The sequence below is a fragment of the Pholis gunnellus genome, assembly GCF_910591455.1.
Source record: "Pholis gunnellus genome assembly, chromosome: 8".
Lineage (NCBI taxonomy): Eukaryota > Metazoa > Chordata > Actinopteri > Perciformes > Pholidae > Pholis > Pholis gunnellus.
The window spans coordinates 19,845,003-19,863,980 of NC_136534.1; the positions used below are offsets into that span (position 1 = coordinate 19,845,003).

The 18,978-nt window shown below is 41.4% G+C and overlaps 4 protein-coding genes across 5 annotated transcripts; 2 read left to right on the forward strand and 2 right to left on the reverse strand.

Moving 5' to 3' along the window:
* Positions 1–3,691, forward strand: themis2 (thymocyte selection associated family member 2). Its single transcript, XM_079164607.1, has 6 exons — positions 1–113; positions 454–594; positions 679–1,104; positions 1,697–2,892; positions 3,139–3,256; positions 3,554–3,691. The coding sequence occupies exons 1-6, from the start codon at positions 11–13 to the stop codon at positions 3,664–3,666; spliced, it is 2,097 nt and encodes a 698-aa protein (XP_079020733.1). The 5' UTR covers positions 1–10; the 3' UTR covers positions 3,667–3,691.
* A 14-nt stretch (positions 3,692–3,705) lies between these two features.
* On the reverse strand, positions 3,706–10,178 carry rpa2 (replication protein A2). 2 transcript variants are annotated; one of them, XM_079164605.1, is made up of 9 exons: positions 10,061–10,178; positions 8,269–8,363; positions 7,960–8,061; positions 7,409–7,522; positions 6,741–6,815; positions 6,395–6,511; positions 5,901–6,029; positions 5,441–5,535; positions 3,706–5,191 (listed from the first exon to the last, which is right to left on the reverse strand). In XM_079164605.1, the coding sequence occupies exons 1-9, from the start codon at positions 10,116–10,118 to the stop codon at positions 5,104–5,106; spliced, it is 873 nt and encodes a 290-aa protein (XP_079020731.1). In that variant the 5' UTR covers positions 10,119–10,178; the 3' UTR covers positions 3,706–5,103. The 2 variants fall into 2 exon arrangements, with proteins under 2 accessions (XP_079020731.1, XP_079020732.1); XM_079164606.1 differs by lacking the exon at positions 10,061–10,178 and adding an exon at positions 8,577–8,696 and having other exon boundaries at positions 3,709–5,191.
* On the forward strand, positions 10,046–12,722 carry smpdl3b (sphingomyelin phosphodiesterase acid like 3B; the record flags this gene model as incomplete). Its single annotated transcript, XM_079164601.1, has 8 exons — positions 10,046–10,177; positions 10,276–10,489; positions 10,628–10,725; positions 10,851–10,994; positions 11,147–11,316; positions 11,691–11,871; positions 12,084–12,217; positions 12,360–12,722. Exons 1-8 carry the CDS (start codon positions 10,117–10,119, stop codon positions 12,720–12,722), a joined length of 1,365 nt encoding a protein of 454 aa, XP_079020727.1. The 5' UTR covers positions 10,046–10,116.
* An 861-nt stretch (positions 12,723–13,583) lies between these two features.
* On the reverse strand, positions 13,584–17,078 carry mecr (mitochondrial trans-2-enoyl-CoA reductase). Its single transcript, XM_079164602.1, has 10 exons — positions 16,708–17,078; positions 15,636–15,733; positions 15,343–15,474; positions 15,115–15,258; positions 14,638–14,740; positions 14,346–14,448; positions 14,158–14,231; positions 14,009–14,069; positions 13,847–13,919; positions 13,584–13,760 (listed from the first exon to the last, which is right to left on the reverse strand). The coding sequence occupies exons 1-10, from the start codon at positions 16,890–16,892 to the stop codon at positions 13,597–13,599; spliced, it is 1,137 nt and encodes a 378-aa protein (XP_079020728.1). The 5' UTR covers positions 16,893–17,078; the 3' UTR covers positions 13,584–13,596.
* Between the last annotated feature and the right edge of the window lie 1,900 nt (positions 17,079–18,978).

Here is an 18,978-nt window from a genome sequence, read left to right on the forward strand (position 1 = left end):
GGCAACAGTGATGGCAGGCTCGACTGCTTTGCCACTTCAACAACTGATTGCTTCATTTGACAACTCTTGTCTGCCAAAAATCCTACAAGTTTGCTCTGGAGTGTATTTCCAAGGTAGGCATTTGATTGCATTGTTGGTTGTGAACGAAAACTGTGAGGACAAAAGAGATTAGAGATTATCTGAAGAGATTAGATCACTAACCTGTCTGGATATCTGTTTTGTGTCATTGTATCTATTGCATAGTACGCTTCCTTCTTTTCTCAACCACAAATCAGACGTTATTGTTGCCAAATAAGACGCATTTGTTTGAGTTGAAAGGTTTTTATTGCTCATGAAAGTATTTATAAATATTTCGTATTAGCTTAGAATTGTCATCTAACCCTGATATACCTGCTCATTACTGATCTTGTTATTTTGTTCCTTCTTTGGTCAAATTCTCAATCTCCGCTTCAGGGTCTATATATGAACTTTCTGGGAGTGAAGTGAGCTTTTCTACTGGGGATCTAATAAAGGTCATTGGCATTGAGCTCCAATCAGTTTGCTGCGAAGACCTCGGCAACAATGAGACGTTTGAGCTGCCTATCAACCACACAGGTTGGTCTTTAGACACGATTCTTGTGAAAACGGCTAGTATTGCTCCACATAGCTGCCCGCTGACCCTTGCATGCTGTTCCTCAGGTTTGTTCAAGGTTGTTCCAGATGAGATGCCGTACGGTACCATCGAGGAGCTGTTGAGCCTGAGGCCCGTGGGCCTGGAATCCTGCCTTCCCTTCTCGTTCACCAGCAGCTCCAAGATCAGCGTTGGCGATTTCACGCTGGGGGCCGACAGAGCTTTGACGGTGCTGTCCATTGAGCGACATGAGGGCGAGGAGGATCGGGTGCGGTGCCACGTTCGAGGACAACAGGAATCCTCCGCAGAAGTGTGTATCCCAATGTCTTCCCAAGGGGAGTTCAGAGAGTGCGAAAACGAGGAGCGCTTCACTCTGCGGGAGATCATGTCCTCGCCCAGCCTGCGCAGTCGACAGTTTCGCTTCGTCAACACCACCAAGTGTGAACGGGCCCTTGCCCTCAGCCCAATATACCAGGTCCACGCCATCATGAGCAGTGAGAATAACTTATTTTCATTTTTCCTATCTGTATCTTGCAAACAGACTATTTTCACATTGTTTATCTGATCAAAATGTGTTAACATTTTTTGTGTGTAAATTACCTTTACACCCTTTTTTTGTGTACGTTGTTGTTTGCCTGCTTACACATGTGTGTCCTCGACTAGCCTACTCCTGAATGCGTGTCTGTTGCCTGTTTGTTTGTTCATATGCCGTCAAGGTGTCCGGCTTATTTGCCCGTTCTTTCATCTCTTTCCTCTCTACTTAAAAAAAATATATATATATTTTCAAATTATCTTTTTTAATAACATTATTATCCTTATGACGATTTTTATTATAATTGTTCTTCTTTCTCATTGTGTGTCAATCACAGTGGAATGTGGTTTTGGTTTACTCAAGGATAATATCTTATTCCAATCATTATTCATTAATCAGTATCATTAAAAGTGTTACACTGTATACTTTTACCAGTTATTTTGCTTACAGTAAAGGTTCTGAAAATATCCTCCGTCACTGAAGAAGCACACTGTACTTCATCAAGTTCCTCTTCTACATTTCTTAACATCATTTCTCTCATTTTTTTTGTACAGTGAGGAAAAACATCTTCAAGTTTCCGTCCAGCTTAGAGGTGGATGTGGTCGATGTCACCGAGATGTCCAATGATGTGAATTTTGTGACCCCGCTCAGTCTGTCGGAGGTCCTTTCCCAGCCGAAGGAATCCTTCCCGACAGTAGTACAGATATTGGAGGGCCCAGAAACCCGCTCCCTGTTCAGGTGCAGCTGGCTGCCAGAACTTAGCAAGAACAGCCACCTGGTTTTCCACAAGACAGGAACATCTGCCATGGTTTTATTATCCAGCTTGAAGAGCCGGAAGACACAGCAGTACTTCCTGGTATCTCAGCAATATGGTGGACGATTACGGAGGCGGCCAAGAGAGTTTAATTCAGTGTACGAGCTGTACGTCGCTTCAATCCAGGCACCGGGTCTGAAGGTGGGTGTAACAAGGAGCTGTGAGGAAGATGAGGAGGAAGGCCTGCCTGCCCTCAGTGTGGGCGAACAGCTGGAGGTTGTTCGCTGCGAAACAATGGAGTTGCCTTGTGACAGCAGCCATGGACAGAAGCAGGCCGTCGAGGCTCTTTTGTGTCAGCGTCTCCAAGAGCCAGATGATGATGATGATGACGATGATGATGAAAAGGAGGTCAAGCAGGGGGATGAGAGAGAGGAGATCTTTCTGCCTCTGTACATGCAGGGTCACTTTGTGGAGGTGATCGCCGATAACAAGAAGTACAGTCTCAAAGACTTGGGTAAGCAGTTTAGTTTGCCGCAGGATGTGAAAGTGGTGAGCCGGGATACCGAACTCGAGACTGATCCCCTGTTTGGGTTTGCATGTCTCAGAATAGAGGAGGCCCTGTTAGAGCCCACCATACAGGCAAGCTTTCTGCACAGGCCAGACCACTGTTTCGAGATCCCAACCCAGTGGCTCTCCATGTCCGTCTCTTTTACCCAGGACGCCCTGCCGTGGCCCAGCGGTCAGCCACCTAAGTGTCATGTGGATCGGGTCACTGAGGTGACAGACACGTTCCTTTATGAATTTCGCAAACAGGGGAACTCAGATGCAGCTCCTCCGCCTCGACCACCAAAGCGAATTCCGTCATCCAAAAAATCCTTAAAGAAAACATCCAAGGCAGGCAAGTCCAAGCAAGGACCGGACAAAAGCGTCCCAACCAAGGAGTTAGCCAATTTGACTTTGAATAGCAAAAGAAGGCCCCCAGCTCCACCACCTCCAGTAAGTATGGCTTTTCATACATGTATGACAGTCCGGCAATCTATTTAGAATCTATTGTGGTTGAGATGAGGTTGCGTGTCTCACCTCGCTCTGTAAAACACATTTTTTCACAATGTGACATTGAGGAAATCTTAATCCGGCCAGAAACGGCAGGCTATGCAAATACACGATGCTTCCACTTTTTGCTGTGAAAGAAGGCGTGCCTGTAATAAAGCTGAATGTCTCTGACTTCCTCTTATCGTGCAGGCTATCTTGGACGATCAACCTCCGCCACTTGTACGCCGAAAGCACGCATCAGCTGAAGGGACAACAGGCAAGGCTCTGCCAAACACTTATGTGGAAAGGGAGGAGTCGAAGAAAAAAGGTGAAGCTCTTACTGCAGACTCTTATCGCATAGATTACAGCCATACTGGCAACATTTAAAGGACAATTCTGACATTATTCTATCCTTTTTATTAAGACCAAACCAACAATTCTTTAAAAAATGCTACGTTACTAATTATTACAAAGGGACACTGTAGTTTGTAGCAAATGTTACTCCATTCGTTTGGGACGACCTTTGGATACAGATTAATACACATTTGATGCTCTAGTAGGTATTTATGGCACCACTGATTGATTAACTGTAACCCCTCTTCTTCTTCTTCTTCTTCTTCTTCAGTAAAGCTGCGTGCAATCGAAGCTGATGTGGACAGCGACCATGATTATGAAACTGTGGATGAGTCCTTCGTAACGGTAGTGCAGAAAGCAAAAGAGAATGTCTTGTATTACTAAAGTTTTGCAAAACCCCAGCAGCAGAATATCTCATATGGGTGGCTGAAGTTAAGAATGACGAAGTTTTTAAGCTCTCTTATCTTGAATAATTGTATTTTATTGTACCAATGTGGCATAGACTTGTATTGTGAGTCTTTATAGTCAGACAAAGCAACCTGTCCATGAAATCCTAAATATTGTTTGCATAAAATACCATTATACTGTGCAATTCTTAGCAGTTTTTTAGTCCATCCTGGAGCATCAGCAACACCTTCCAGTATAATAGTCAAATCACAACACCACAAACTGCCTTAAAAATGACCAGAGTTGAATCATTACCTTGCTGCCTCAAGAGTAATGCATATTTATAAGCTTCCCAGAGTATTATATTTTATTGTACAGGCATTTGATGATGTATGTGGAAACCTCCTATAGTATCAGCGTATAAATGCAAACTCTAAAGAGAAAAGAGTGAAACCAGTCTGGGCGCCACGGGTCTCAGTTAAATGTGCAGCTTCTCACATGCATGGCCATGTAATGGTCATACAAAAGCAGAAGCTCTACCAGTTGTCACAGCAAATTAATGATCTGAGAGTACAAAAAGGTGCAACACATAGTATCAAATCCTATTTTTACCTATTGTTTTAGGTTATGAAATGATGGTTTTGACTCACTCAAATATCGAAAGGACAAATTAAGTTTATGTACTCTCCATTTCTTTCAAGGTTGGAACCATTTATTTCAAGACCATACTGTAGATTCATTTGTCTGGTGTTTTATTTTGTATTTAAGAGATGTATCATCACTATTAAAGTGGCTTCAGAATCAACTCAGACCTATGTGGTTTATTCAAATTTGATTGGAAGCTGTGAACCGGTGCATCCTTGTTGACAGATGTGTTGGTCTACATTTCTGCATCCTGCCCGACCTGAATTTGCCACAGGTGGACTTAATAAAGACAGACATCTAAAGTGGGACCCTAAGATACAGGATGTGGAAAGTGGAATGTGGAAAGGTGAAAGGGCCGTAACAATTTCTAAGTTCCTGGTAGACGATCCAACTGTATATTGTATAATCCTTTTAATTTTGGCAAAAGTAAAGTTACATAGACAAAAACACATTGAGTACTGACGTTCCAAATATTAAAAATTACAAAATGCTTTAACAATGGAGGAGGGAACAACAGAACAACAGTATTAACAACGGCTTCCTCAACAGCAACACGTTTGGGACTTGCAAAATAGCAGAAGCGACCTCAGGATGACAGGATGTGTGCGTGAAAGGGTCTCGCCAAACCTAAACCATGTGTTCTTCAACTAACGCCGACCACAGAACTTGAACAGAGAACGGATGCTCGGGATGTCGCTCAGGGCCGAGAGGTTGTTACTCAGTTGTTCTAATACGTATCGACTAGCATCACATTAAACTCAGATAACTGGTGACAGAACACGAAGGAGTCTATTCGTCGTTGTCTGTGGATTTGTAGTGATCTTCGTCGATGGTGGAGAAGATGTGACCTTCGTTGCTTAGGAATTCCACTGCTTGCCTGTTCAAGCACAAAGGGAGATACGAATAACATGTATTATCTTTTTATATAAACACAGTGAAAATCATGAATTCAGTGTCAATCAGCCATCTCCCAAAAGTCACCCGATAATATCATTAATTCAATGCTCTGCCCATCATCTCAGGGTGAAGTCGTTAATAGTAACTGACTTTACTTTCCAAATTCTCCACGGTGTAAATATTATTTTACGGGTTATCCCTTTACGACTTAAAGCGGAACTTTGCTTACTTTATGACGTTCATGCTCATGATTCCGAGTCTCTGCTTCAGCTCCTGAATGCTGATGCCCTTTGCGTCGGGGCAGCCTCTTATCAAACTCAGCACCTTGTGAGATAAACGACATATTAGAGAACATGCACACAGCCTCAAACTGCAAATTTTCACATCATTCATTGCTATAATAAGGAGGGACAGGAAGTGAGAGATACTGAGCATTGTGTGTGCAACTTCTCTCTCTGTGCATTATGTGAAAAGGGAAAATTCAAAATGAAATATTGATTTGTAGATATTGTTTTTGTCCACATTGTTTTCATAATGAAGGAACTTGATTATGACCTATTTATCACCAAGTCTAACTTCTCTCTAATGGTCAAAAGTCCATAAATTAGCTTTAACAGTCAAATTCATTCATGACAATGTAAAAGTAGTGTATTGTAAAATCTTAACATTAACACATCATTTAGGCTCACCTGGTTCTGGTTTGCACTTAACCCATTGTTAACCATGTCGTTGGCGCCTTCATAGCTCCCTCCCTTGCTCTCCATGGCCGGTCGAGAGATCGGCGTGACGTCACTGCCCGTTCCTCCTCCGGCACTCAACTGAAAGAGAAACAAAACAAAGCTGCGGTCACTGTTTCTTGTTAACAAAACAAAGAACATCCCCAAAGATAGAAGAGGCATACTTAGAAATGTGAAACGAGCTAAATCCAGTCCTGCGAAAGAAGGCCTGTGAAAAGCAAATGTACTACATAACAGTGTTTTACTGTATACTCTCCTCACAGAAGAGTTGTACAACAAACATCATGTTTGTTCTTTTCAGCTTCACATTGATGTGTGTGGGTGTTTTTGCCAGCTCATCAGTATATTTAAAGTGATGGGATGTTCATGCTTGATGATTTTCTCAATGCTAACGTAAACAAGGCACGATAGACTGTTAGCTCAGGTTTACGTTGAAGATGTCTCACCATGGCTTGAGGTTTGCCAAGCGCCAAGTGCGCTTGAACAACCTCCAGCATGTGCGAGGTGATTTCATTCATGTCCTCCAGGGGCCTGACACCGAACGCCACGACAGATCTGTGGTTCTGAGGAAGACAAAGGTTCACACACTCAGTCAATTTAGAAAACTGGCTCGGATTCACAGAGAAGCTGTTTGCTAAAAGTTACAACATCACAAGAGCACAACCGCTCATGAAAATAGCTTATCTGCCAAAATGTCAAGTGGGGACATGGCTTCACAAGAGATCACAAAGCTGTGGTTCCTCTTTGTTTCTAGGTACTGTGAAGAGGATTTATAAAAAACAGGAAACTCACCTGAAAGGAGCGCAGGTTGCCAGAGACTTTGACATATGTGCCCGGAGGAAGGACAGTGCTGTCCACACCGGGGTCCTATAGACACACCAAAACAACAGCGTTGCTAAGAGGCTTGATTCCAGTAGTTTACCAAACAAAAATATGCTTCAGTTTCTGAACAGGAAATAAAACAACGTTCTGCTTTTTACTGTGTTTACAGTGTGATATTGTTGGTCTGTGTGTTGGTCTTCCAGTCTGCTGGTATGACTGTCTCTATCCTTGCGTAATCCACTCATTCTATGTCTTTCATGTATATATTGTACATTTTACAAAACGTGACCTCATGCACATTGATGTTGGCTTGTCACCACTTTTGTATCTGTGATGTTATGTTTTTAAATTCCTGCCAAAAGTCCTTCAGGTTAATAATAAAATTGAGAAGTGAAACTCATTCTTTAACCAGAAATGAACAGTAATGATCTCTATTGTTAAACTACCAGGCAAGCGATCATACGATCTCATGTCCAAAAATAAACTAGTTCTCCTTCTATGCGCCAACAACCTCAGTCGAACAGGAAACCACCAAGATTGTGTCATTGTGCCAAGTGTTTATATTTTACAGTCATTGAGATTGAATACAGCAGCGTTGCTTAAATAGTTTGTGCGACAATCAAAGCTCCGTCACTGACCTCCGTGTCCACCCACTGCTTCACGTCCATGGGAGCACCGGTCATGTCGTCGACCTTGTACTGGATGTTGGTCATGGATTTGTCCGTGCTCCTGATGATACCCACGATGGTGACCTAAAAACACAGTGAGATCAACAAAAAGTGCCTTACAGATGATGCCCTTTTGAATGCTGAAATAAGCAGTTGATCATTAATCTGACAACTAGGGATGCTACTAACAACTATTTTAATAATAGGTTGATCTGATGATTATTTTCTTGATTAGTCATTGTTCTCTGTGAAATGTCAGCAGCCCAAACCCTCTAAATATTCAGATTACTATAATATGACACCAAACCATCACCATTTGAGAAACTATAACTTGTAAATGTTTGGCTTTTTAGCTTGAAAAATGACTGAAACAATGGAATTAAATATCAAAATAATTGCAGATAGTTTGTCTGTCGCTCAAATCTTTCCAGCTTTCTGTTGTTGAATATCTTTGAGCTTTGGACTGTTGTTGTTGATGTCATGTTGTGCCACTTTGCAGTCTCTGCTTTGCTTCATCTCACCTGGGCAACTTCAACGTCTCCTACTTTGAAGGCCTCGTCATCCTGGGAGGCAGACATCAGCTGAGAAACTGTGCAGGGGATTATCTGTGAGGCCCGGGTTCTCTGCAAAACACGTCAGTAGTCCATCAGTACACGAAGAGATGGCAACAAAAGCTTTTGATAGGCTGATAAACGTCATCTATTCTGAATATGAATGTGCAATTTAAGGGATGATGTTGATTTTATTTTGTTGCTCTATATCTGTTTTAAGTTTCCAATTTGTTATGAAGAAATTGTTGTGCAACGTCAGACTTCAGTCACGTCACGAACCCCTTTCTTCTCTCCTCCCTGGGATGGGGCAGGTGATGCAAAGCCCCCTGGAGACTGAGTGTAGCCTCCGACCGTACTCGACTCATTGTATCCTCCTGAAGAAGGAGAAGAAGAAGGCAGAGACAGCTGAGATAAATGGCAGTTTGTTCTATAAACGTCACAACCTACCACAACAACAAAGTAGCTAGTGAGCTAACGAACAGGTACTTAAGTAACTGTTAGTCAAGCTAACGTTGGCCGTAACCAGACAACGTCAACACGCTGACTTCACCATTTTATGAACACAATAGTGTGGTAATTAAACTCACCCTGGTTCCACATCATGTTTCCTTGTAATTAAGCTGATAAAGTCAGTTCTGAATGTTATGAACACTGTGGAGTAGGAACAGTCACACGCTGTTCAGTAGACTTCCTTGTAGTCCCGCGCGCCAAACTCAATATACGGCGCATGCGCGTAGCAAAAGTCCCGCGAACCCACGGTAAAGCAATGGCGTTATAGCCCTGAGTTTAGTTGGTCAGACAGTAGTTCTTCCATTTGTGTGTACAAATACTATCTTTGCGGGTAATTAAACTCGCAACTATGGCCATAAACATACATGCAGCCTCGAATTACAAATGTGTGGTTGATATAGCTTGTTGGAGCTGTATACAGCCCTGGAGAAAGGAGTGCCTGAAAGGCAACACGCGGGGCTAGAAACAAAGTCTTCTTAAATCCAGGCCTGTGCTGCCTTCAGGTTATGTTGGACATATTGCTTTTACTACGAAGAGGTTATTGCTGCATCCGTGGCAATTGGGCAATTGCTGTGTAAACAATACCAATAGTTTCAAAGTCTCATTTACTTGATAATATAAATCTGTCAGTTAGGAATCGCAAGGCGTCATATAATATGTATAAAATAAGGATTGGCTTTATTTTATCAAGCTTTTAACAACTCCAAAATTCTAAAATATCTAAATATTCACATTCTAAATGTTCAGGTGAGATATTTGCTTCCTGTGACAATTTATAGGAATTATATTATCTACAGTTGCGACCACATCTCCGGGAAGTACGAGCATCACCTGAAGGCAGCATACCCACTTTACTTGTTCTGCTTTTTTAATATGAAATGTTACATTTACAGTAATTTAAACATTTACACACGGATTAAAGAAAACACATGCACCCCTTGTGCTGTGAAGACATACAGATATTGTACTACTCTGCCTAAAAGGTACATGCCAAAGAGGTCAACTGTAAAAAATAAGCCGACTAATTTTATCTTCAGCCCACATAAAAATAGTTTGCATGGAGCACGGAAGGTATGACTCAAAGTTATAAAGAGAACGGTATGAAGTGATCAGTGTAGTATATGAAGCCTATAAATATATTGTCTAATCATTACACTGTTCAAACAATTAATCGTTTGAGTGGACATCGTTTTTGACTCATTGACCACTGGTTTATAGCTTAAATATACTGTTGATGTGTTTTGGTCCTGCTTTCTAAGATCTGTTTACGTGCAGCTAGCCAACTTCTCCTTTTAATCTAGAAAAAAATGCACACTTGCGTTTGAACGTCTAGGCTGACAGGTGTAGGGGTAGATAAGATTAGATAAAATAAGAGAATCCTTTATTAGTCCCGCAGTGGGGAAATTCAGTTTGATAATCTTAGTTTTAATTACATTGAAACAGTAGATGGAACAAATATAGAGTATATGTTTTGCAGATAAATCCGTAATGCACCACCTTCGGGCTAGAGACGCGTCATGAATAGCTGCATCTTATCTTTATTTGGCCTTTATAGACTTACCTCTCAAACCTGGACTTGACTTTTGTTGGACTTTTGATTTCTTCGACGAGTTCAACATGTCCACAGTAAGGCTGCTTCTGTCTTGGCTGCTTTTTAAAGAGGTTGCTGCACTGTCAGGTAAGTTATATTGTTGTACGTTAAAATGTTTCTCGAAAACCTCCAATCATAGCGCGGGCACGACTTCATATGCGCAATTACGCATCGTTTTTATCCAGGAAACTTCTGGCACATCACGGATCAGCACTGGGACCCAACATACAAACTGACTGATAATCCTGAACTTGTGTGCGCATCGAGTGGCAAACGACCGGCAGCCAATGCGGGGAAATTTGGAGACTATGCTTGTGATTCGCCATGGCTCCTTATAAACTCCTCTGTGTATGCCATGAAGCATATTCTACCTGACCCGGACTTCATCGTATGGACAGGGTATGTATCCACTTTAGGTGGCATTTTAACATGTTTCACGAATCTTGCTGGCTTGTTGAGTCCCAAAAGAAATAATCACTTTCCCCTCTCAGGATTTAATCCTTAAACTATCTACTATCTATTTTTGTTGCTGCTCAGAGATGACACACCACATGTACCCAACGAGGATCTGGGAGAAGAAGCAGTGCTCCACATTATCAGCAACCTTACCCACATTATAAAGCAGGTGTTTCCGAGTAAGTGTGAGGTCAAGAGACATCGTGTGTAGCCTATTTATGTGTGAAAATATAGGGAATCAATATTTACAGTGATGTTGTAGTATGGATAAACTTATATTATTGTACATTACTGCCTTCCTTAGACACTAAAGTGTACTCTGCCCTGGGCAACCATGACTACCACCCTAAGAGCCAGCTTCCTGCCGGCCCAAACTACATCTATAACCAGACAGCTGAAATGTGGCAGGACTGGTTGGATCCAGAGTCCAGAGTAACATTTAAAAAAGGTTGATGGAGTCTCCTGTGATACTTTGAGATGAATACTTTTGATAATAACACAATTGTTTTTCCCTAAGAATCAATAAATTACCTTATCTATTATTTAAAAGCACACGTCCAATTGTGTCATGCATTTTTCACAATATCTTTCTTCACATAGGTGGATATTACACAGAAAAGCTGCTGAATCGAACAGGTTTCAGGATGCTGGTCCTTAACACTAATCTCTACTATAACCAGAACAAGCTGACCCAGGACATGGACGACCCAGCGGGCCAGTTTCGCTGGGCGGGCCAGGTTCTTACAGAGGCCGCCATCAACAAAGAAAAGGCAAGGCACCTAGTCTATCTGTGCCTTGAAGCAGGTGTTGAATTCAATTTAAAAGTCTCTGCGTGCGTAGAGTAGAGGGTAATAAATCAGTCAGTTAATAATTAATAACTCATTCCGCTTTTAATGCTGGCTACCATGGTTAACAGGAAGAATACTTTCAGTTTACATCCCCCTGTATAAACTATCATCTCACGGAAAAGAGGTGAACGTTCAAAAGCAGACGCTTCCTAAATCTAAGGGCGGGGGGGGGGGGGGGGTAGACCAGCCCAATCCATCTCATGCTTTGCAAAAAGATGAGCGCATTGAATTAGTGCAACTCTACCTCGAATGAAAAAAGATCATTTTTTCTAACTCTGCACTGGTTTCTCTTCCAGGTGTACATCATTGGTCACGTTCCCCCCGGTTTCTTTGAGAAGAAGAGAAGCAACCCGTGGTTCACGCCTAAATTCAACAAGCTATACTTGGACTTAATTCAGAGGCATCACTCAGTCATACTTGGACAGTTTTTTGGCCATCATCATACCGATAGCTTCCGGATGTTTTACAACTCAGAGGGTAAGTTCTCACTGTTGGAATACTATTGCGACTACTAATGCTTTCTCCTGTTTCACATGTTAGTGTTGATTGGTATTTATATTGTTTAGTTTTTACTCTTTCATTGCCTCACTGTTATGCACAGTGACTCACGCCCAGTGTTCAGATGGTACCTTTGCCCTTTAGGCCCATAGTACTGTGTTAATAATCAGAAGTGATACCTGTTTGTACAGGCTCTCCTATCAGTACGATGTTCCTCAGCCCAGGCGTCACACCGTGGAAAACAACACTTCCTGGAGTCAAGGATGGAGCAAACAACCCTGGGATCCGTGTTTTTGAATATGACCCTGAAACGCTCCAGGTCAAAGTAAGTCAAGGCCCGTCTGTATCATTTCCCTTCACATATGTCTTTCTTAGCTGCAATACACAGCCTCAACAAAAAAACAGAAAAACAAAAACCTTTATTGTTTCGTTTCTGCTTCTCAAACCACATGTTTGAACACACTCAGGATGTGGTGACGCATTATCTGAACCTGACACACGCTAATGCAGTCCGCGGACGCTGGGAGAAGGAGTACCGCCTCACAGAGAGCTTCAGAATACCAGACGCCTCCCCGGCCTCCATGCATCAGGTTCTAGAGCGCATCGCTAACGACCGCTGCTACCTACAAAAGTACTATGAGTTCAACTCAGTCAGCTACGACCTGACAGAGTGTGACAGCGACTGCCGCGTCGACCACGTGTGTGCAGCCAGAGAGGTAGACTTTGACAGGTATGAACACTGTCTGGAGAAGGAAGGGGCAGCTGCCATTTATGGTGGGTTGCTGCCGGTCCTCTCCGTGGCTGTGAGTCTGCTGCTGGCCAATCGGTGATGATGATCAACATATCAAAGATGATTTTTAACATATATTATTGACGATTCAGGGAGTTATTAGATAGAAAAACTGTAAAACTCAAGCTCAAGATTATTGCTGTCATGTAAATATTTACCAGTTAACATCATAGGATGTGTTGACATGTTCTACATCATATGACATCTATAATTTAGGTGAGTCATGCACTAGATGCACTTAAGCAGAGAGAAAAAACAACCTTTGGCTTCAGCAATCTTTGGTGAGCTTGGTTTATTGGTGCTGTTTCAATTCTACATTTCCAGTCAATAGAAAAAGACTATGTGGTATTCATGTGGCTCAAGTACATAATCACTCACGTGTGATGTTCAGGATCAAATCCAGACGTTTGTCGAATGTTTCTTTCCCCACTAGCTTTCCTGTCAAACTCTACTGTATCTATTTAATAAAACCAGAACATGCTAAAACAGTTGTTTATTGGTTGAATGTTATTTTAGCAGCAAGAATCAATGCACCAGTATATACTATACATATACCATATCAGTATTATTGCAACAGTAAATCTGTTGATTAACATAAATTACACTTAATCACGCCCATATAACTTAGTAAAACAACAACCTGTTACTAAACATATCAGATTAAGCTGTATTATCTGAGTTCTATATAACTTCCTGTTATCCCATATCGCTATATAAAGATGTAATTACATTTGAAATAATGTCAATAAACTTAGGTGGGAACTCAAAATGTCATAAAATGACAGACGCTGGACTTTGGGCCTGCTGTGAAGACACATGTATTGAATATGTGCCTGAGCATTTAATTGACAAGTTGACGATAATGTCGCAGTCCCTGGGGTCATGGCCGTGCAACGATTAGTTGGTGAGTCCGTTCACATGATCAAGACCTGTTTAGCTGAGGTGAAAGGCTGCATCGCTGTGTCCAGAGCTTTGCTGTAGTCTTGGAGGCCCACCTCAGTGCAGGCAGGAGCCGTCAGCTTACCCTGCTGAATGAGGTGGCACAGCTCATCCAGCATGGCTCTGAATGCCTTTCCATCTAAGGAGAGAGAGAGAGAGTGTCATTTCTCATGAGTCATTTCAAGAGACTTATTTGATGAAAGAGGAACCTTCATGCTGACTCACCGCTCGAGTGATCTCTCTTCCACTGCGTGACCCAAAATCCCCGAACCTTCACGTCCTTGAAAATAAGAGCACTCTGGAGAGAACAAGTTCAGTGAGCGTACTGAGAGAAAAGTGTGTCTGTGTGGTGAAATGTGATGTTACATGTAAGAGGTTTCATCTTACCACGGGGACAGTAACTGGCTGTTTGGCCATCCCTCCATACGTCACCATAGCTCCTCCATACCTGGAATACATGGGAATTATTGCATTTGATCCAATTTTCTCGTCAGTGTAAGATATTAAACATCAAAAAGATCATTCAGCATCCTCACCGTAGATGACGGAGCAGCTCTGTCGCGCTTTTGCCTCCGACTCCGTTCAGTGCCAGTTTAGGCTTCGGACAGGTCTTAAAAATAAAAAAATAAAAATAAAAGAGAGAGAGAACCACATCTTTAAATTAGGACTGTTTATTCATTGCATATCTACATATGTTATTGTCATATCTTTGAAGTCTTCGGACCTTGAACAGTTCCTTCATCTCCGGCCGCCTCAGTGCCTCTTCTTTGATCACATGAGTTCCTCCCATGGCCTTCAGCCTATCACTGAGCTGTGTGAACTCTGGCCTTTGAAAAGGAAGAAACAATGAAGAAGTTCATGACAGTCATAAATTCTAGCACACACACAAAAAAAAAACTCTGTTTCTGTTACCCTTGGACAAAAGACCCCATTATCTCACAGTCAGGTGGACTGATTACCTGGGCCACTGATTAGGACGGAAAAGTTAAGTCTTCTGAAAACACTTGATAGTTCACCTGTCTCTGACGACGTTGATGGTGCTTATCCCCCTCGCAGCAGCAATCTGTATTACAGCCTGCCCAACTCCACTGTTGGCTGCATTCTGGATCACAGAATCACCTGCAAGGACCGTAGATTGAGCGAAACTGTCACATTAAGATGGCTAAAAGTACTGCACAGCAGGCCACGTTTTTTAGAGATACCTTAGGCAGGAATACTCTATCCTCAAGTCTCCATTTAGATTGGTATTTTATCAGCACATGAAATGGGCGTGTTGTACTGAGAGTTTCGGCAACCAGGAAGTTGTTGGTTTCATTAACCAACGGTTGCTATGAAAAAAAGCAACGTAACCAACATTTCCTTTTGGAAGTGGAACCGCAGTAAAATAAAGAGAGTCCTTTTGTGTCTTCCCCTGTATTTCAGTGGCTTGTGGCTCAGTGGCTTGGTTCTATGAAGGAAAATAATATTATGACTATGTGCGTGGAAATGGTTACCTGGCTTGAGATCTTCAAAGTCAGAGAGCATCCTGAAGGCAGTGCAGGGATTCACCCCCAGTGTGGCAGCAGACAACAAGGGAATGTCATTCGGCAGCGAGATGACATCGTCCTCTGCTAGCACGGCCACCGTCCTCCAGGTCCCTGCTCACACAAAGGCACAACACTCTTCAGCGACCCTGTGGACTCATTCATGTAATACAAGCTTCTGTTGTTGTTGTTTTTTACCTAAACCAGCATCTTTTGGAATGACCCAGTCTCCTGTTTTGAGGGCGGTCACCTGGCCACCGACTTCTACGATCTGGGCCACTCCCTCGTTGCCCCCGACCGCTGGGAGGTCAGGCAAGATAGCATAAGTACCTGAAGAAGAAAAAAAAAAACACTGTCAGATAAACAACTTATCTTCAAAGCGTACACAAAATAAATAGTGTGTTTGGTTTCTTGGCTATCTTGGTAGAGCTGCTTCCAAATTAAGTTACTGTGCTGCTGTTTGGTGCGGAGGTCACCAACAAACCAAGTACCTTGAATCATGTTGATGTCAGACGGGTTGATTGGAGCTGCCAGCATTTTAACCAGGACATCCTTTGCCCCTATGGGGGGCAGGTCTACATCTTCCAACCTGACAACCAAAAACATTCAAGTATACAAAAGCACGTATTCTCCATTTTTGGGGGGGTTTGGTGACAGCATTATAATGTGTGAAATACAGCATATCAGGCCTAGTCACATAGCATGACTGTGTCCAAATACATCCATTGTGGTCCCTGGTGTTTACCATGACGCGGACCAGTTTAGGTATGTCTGAGCAAAGAAATACTGGAAACTAAAAACTGCTCATTTGAATCCCTAAAGAAGACAATAGCATTATTTGTTCTAATATTTTTTCTAAACAGGCTTAGACACCCCAAAACATTGTTGTATCATCAATGTATGAGCATGTAAAACATAAAACAGTGCATTAGGATTTTTATCAGTGCTGAAACAATCAATCGAATAAGTAATAACCAACAGTTTTGAAAATCAATGACTTGTTTGAGCCATTTCTTTTGTTTGTTACAGTAAATTGATTCGCATTAGACTGTTGTGGTATGAACATTTGGGCCGTAGGAAAGTCTCTGAACACATAATTAAAAATATTAATAATAACTTGATCCATAATGACAGTAGTTGCTTGTTGAAGCCTTAATCCACATTATATTAAGGACATTTATTACAGCCATTTCAATTGATATTGTGACCAAACGTCAAGAACAAGCGGGTGTTGTTGTGCCCTCCGACGTAAGGGGGCAGTAGTGAGCCAAGTACGGTTTAGCACACCACAATAAGGTGAAGAAGAAGTCACACTTAGAGAAAACTTACTTGGACAAGCGACAAAAAGGTGCAATCTATACTTCATCAGAAGCGTTTTCTTTAAGTATTTTTTAATTTTACAACAGAAAATACTTAAATAATTAAGACTATGAGGTTACTTTGGCAAATGCACGTCTAGTTAAACCGTTAAAGAGCATATTTAGCCACATGAACTGTAGCTAACGTTACTGTATTGTATTTGCAGGATCGCAGGAAACGAATGCACTATACGTGCAGGCTTACTGAACGACTTTTGAAGGGTCCCCGTGTTTTCTGAACAGAAGAGCCTTGCTTGTCGTTAGTGCTGCAGGTCCAGCTGAATGACTGAAGAGAGACACGTTTTCCCAGTGCCGTGAACATTTTAAAAGAGCAGCAGCGGAGCCTCCTCTGCAGGCTGTCTGGCTTCTTAAACAGAGCGGCAGCCACATGGCGACTCCGGAGTTACACTTTCAATTATGACAATAACCCCACTACTCAATAACATGTGCCATTTCAACTGTGCGTTTTACTAGCATTCCTGTTACTGCACGGCCATGTTGGATTTGGGGTTGTGTCATTGAAAATATAAACACAGAGTAGCGCCCCTGGTGGATAAGCGCGGTAGTTCACGTCTTATAGCCGTGACATGGTACACAGTGCTTTTATTTTTCAGGGGGTTACCAGGCGGAAAGAAAGAGGAATTAATTCCTTGCTGCGGTGTCTCACTTCATGTGCGCGGTGAGCCTTTTACCCAGAAGTTACTCATTTCCACACAAAATGACTGAGTAGATGATATACAGGGAATCAACAGTGGTGAAATGGAACTAAGCTGCTATAGTACAAATTGCCATCAGAAATGCTCAGAATCATGATTCCATCGTCATATGCATTGTTATGTCAGAATAACCACCCAAAGATAGTCAATGTACAATTAATATATGTTGGAGAAAAGCAGCAATTTCTCACATTTGAGAAACTATTGATTTTTGTGCTGAATAAAAGGACTTAAAACAATTGTTGCGATTTATTTTCTGTAGATAACTGAAGTTCCAGCACTACACTATTGTACTTTTTACACCACTACATCTATTTGACAGTTATAGCTAGTTACCTTTTTTTATTCTAAAGCTTTATTTAGCTTTGACCGTGTACACCATTAAAACCCTGGGGAACACTTTGTAATAAGGTCTTCTTTATGTTTACAAGTTCTAATAAATAAACAGCTTTACTAATATGTATTAGAAATTCACTGAAGACTTCATAGATTAATCAAACCATTAATATTTGGTAACATTTGTGTCTTAGTTGTTTACAGTATCTGTTCTAAGAGCAAGAAAAAAACAGGCAAAAAGACACATGAATATTGACATATTTACTCGGAAATGGAGCAGATCTTAACATATAGAAACATAATCACTGTAATACTTTGAAAAGCCTACATGCTGCTCATCATTGAAAAACTAGCCATTAAATCAAGATAAGATGACTCAAGATACATGTTTTATGGCAGTAAACATTGATACATTCATCAGTAATAAATGCAATCTTTTTTTTTTTTTTTGGAAGTAGCTCTAGCCATTTATCTGATAATCTTTCTGGTTACCCTAATCTTATAAGATACACCACAGATGAAATGGCTGATGGTCACAAACAAAATACACCATGAAAAGCACACACAATGCAAACTGTGATGCAGAACGCTTTGATGTGCTTCAGATGTTGCCCTGAGCACATAAACCTCACAAATCCTTGGATTTTCAAAGTATATCTGAGCCGTCGAACACCCGACAAACCGATCACAATAACACACCACTGAGGGGTCACAATCAGAATGTCTCTCATGGACTCTAGTTCACAAATGATACTTTGAAAACACAACTAAGTACAGCAGAATATTGCAAACATTACAATACAACACTTTCATTCAAACTTTTATCTAAATAGTGGGTGTCAGAATCCAAGTAATGTGTTTGACAGATGATTTAGTGATTTCAGGGATTTTTTTTAAAGAAAGTTAATCACAGAGATTAATAACAAAAGTCATCCACGTGTGTCCTTTTTTGAGAATAAGGAAAATGTTCAAGTTAGAGGTTACACTGGCACTGCGACCATAAGTGGTAAATTCAACATAAAAATACACAGAAAAGTCAACCATTCCATCTAATCAGAGCACTTACTTAAACAATCTTTCCGTCCTTTCACATCCTGAGTTATCAAGTTTTTTTTTGTTTTTTTCATCAATTCTTAAAATAAACACCACCTAACAGCAGAGTATGAAACAATATCTGAGTGTTAAATCATCCATGACACATTCTTTTTGTCTTAAGCATTGATAGTCTGAAACACCAAGTATCGGCCATGTGTTGAGATGAGACAACCCCGGATTATATACTACTCGCCCCAATCCCTTTAACAACATTCTACTACATCCCCATCTACAACGATTATAGAGGAAAGAAATACAATAATAGTGGAACATTTTCTTCAGATGTCATATCATGGCAAGTTATGTCAAAGAGGATAAACTATGAAGAA

Bases quoted from the DNA above. Each gene is read 5' to 3' on its own strand.
- mecr (XM_079164602.1), bottom strand. From the start codon at position 16,892: ATGTGGCTGCCGCTCTGTTTAAGAAGCCAGACAGCCTGCAGAGGAGGC. The intron at 15,734-16,707 runs GTAAGCCTGCAC...TTTGGTTGTCAG, and splicing joins GACCCTTCAAAAGTCGTTCA to GTTGGAAGATGTAGACCTGC. The intron at 14,449-14,637 runs GTGAACTATCAA...TCCTTTTCAAAG, and splicing joins ATCAACGTCGTCAGAGACAG to GCCAGAGTTCACACAGCTCA.
- themis2 (XM_079164607.1), top strand. From the start codon at position 11: ATGGCAGGCTCGACTGCTTTGCCACTTCAACAACTGATTGCTTCATTT. The intron at 114-453 runs GTAGGCATTTGA...TCTCCGCTTCAG, and splicing joins CTCTGGAGTGTATTTCCAAG to GGTCTATATATGAACTTTCT. The intron at 2,893-3,138 runs GTAAGTATGGCT...CTTATCGTGCAG, and splicing joins CCCCAGCTCCACCACCTCCA to GCTATCTTGGACGATCAACC.
- rpa2 (XM_079164605.1), bottom strand. From the start codon at position 10,118: ATGTTGAACTCGTCGAAGAAATCAAAAGTCCAACAAAAGTCAAGTCCA. The intron at 5,536-5,900 runs GTGAGCCTAAAT...TTATCTCACAAG, and splicing joins TAAGTGCAAACCAGAACCAG to GTGCTGAGTTTGATAAGAGG. The intron at 5,192-5,440 runs GTAAGCAAAGTT...GTGCTTGAACAG, and splicing joins ATGAGCATGAACGTCATAAA to GCAAGCAGTGGAATTCCTAA.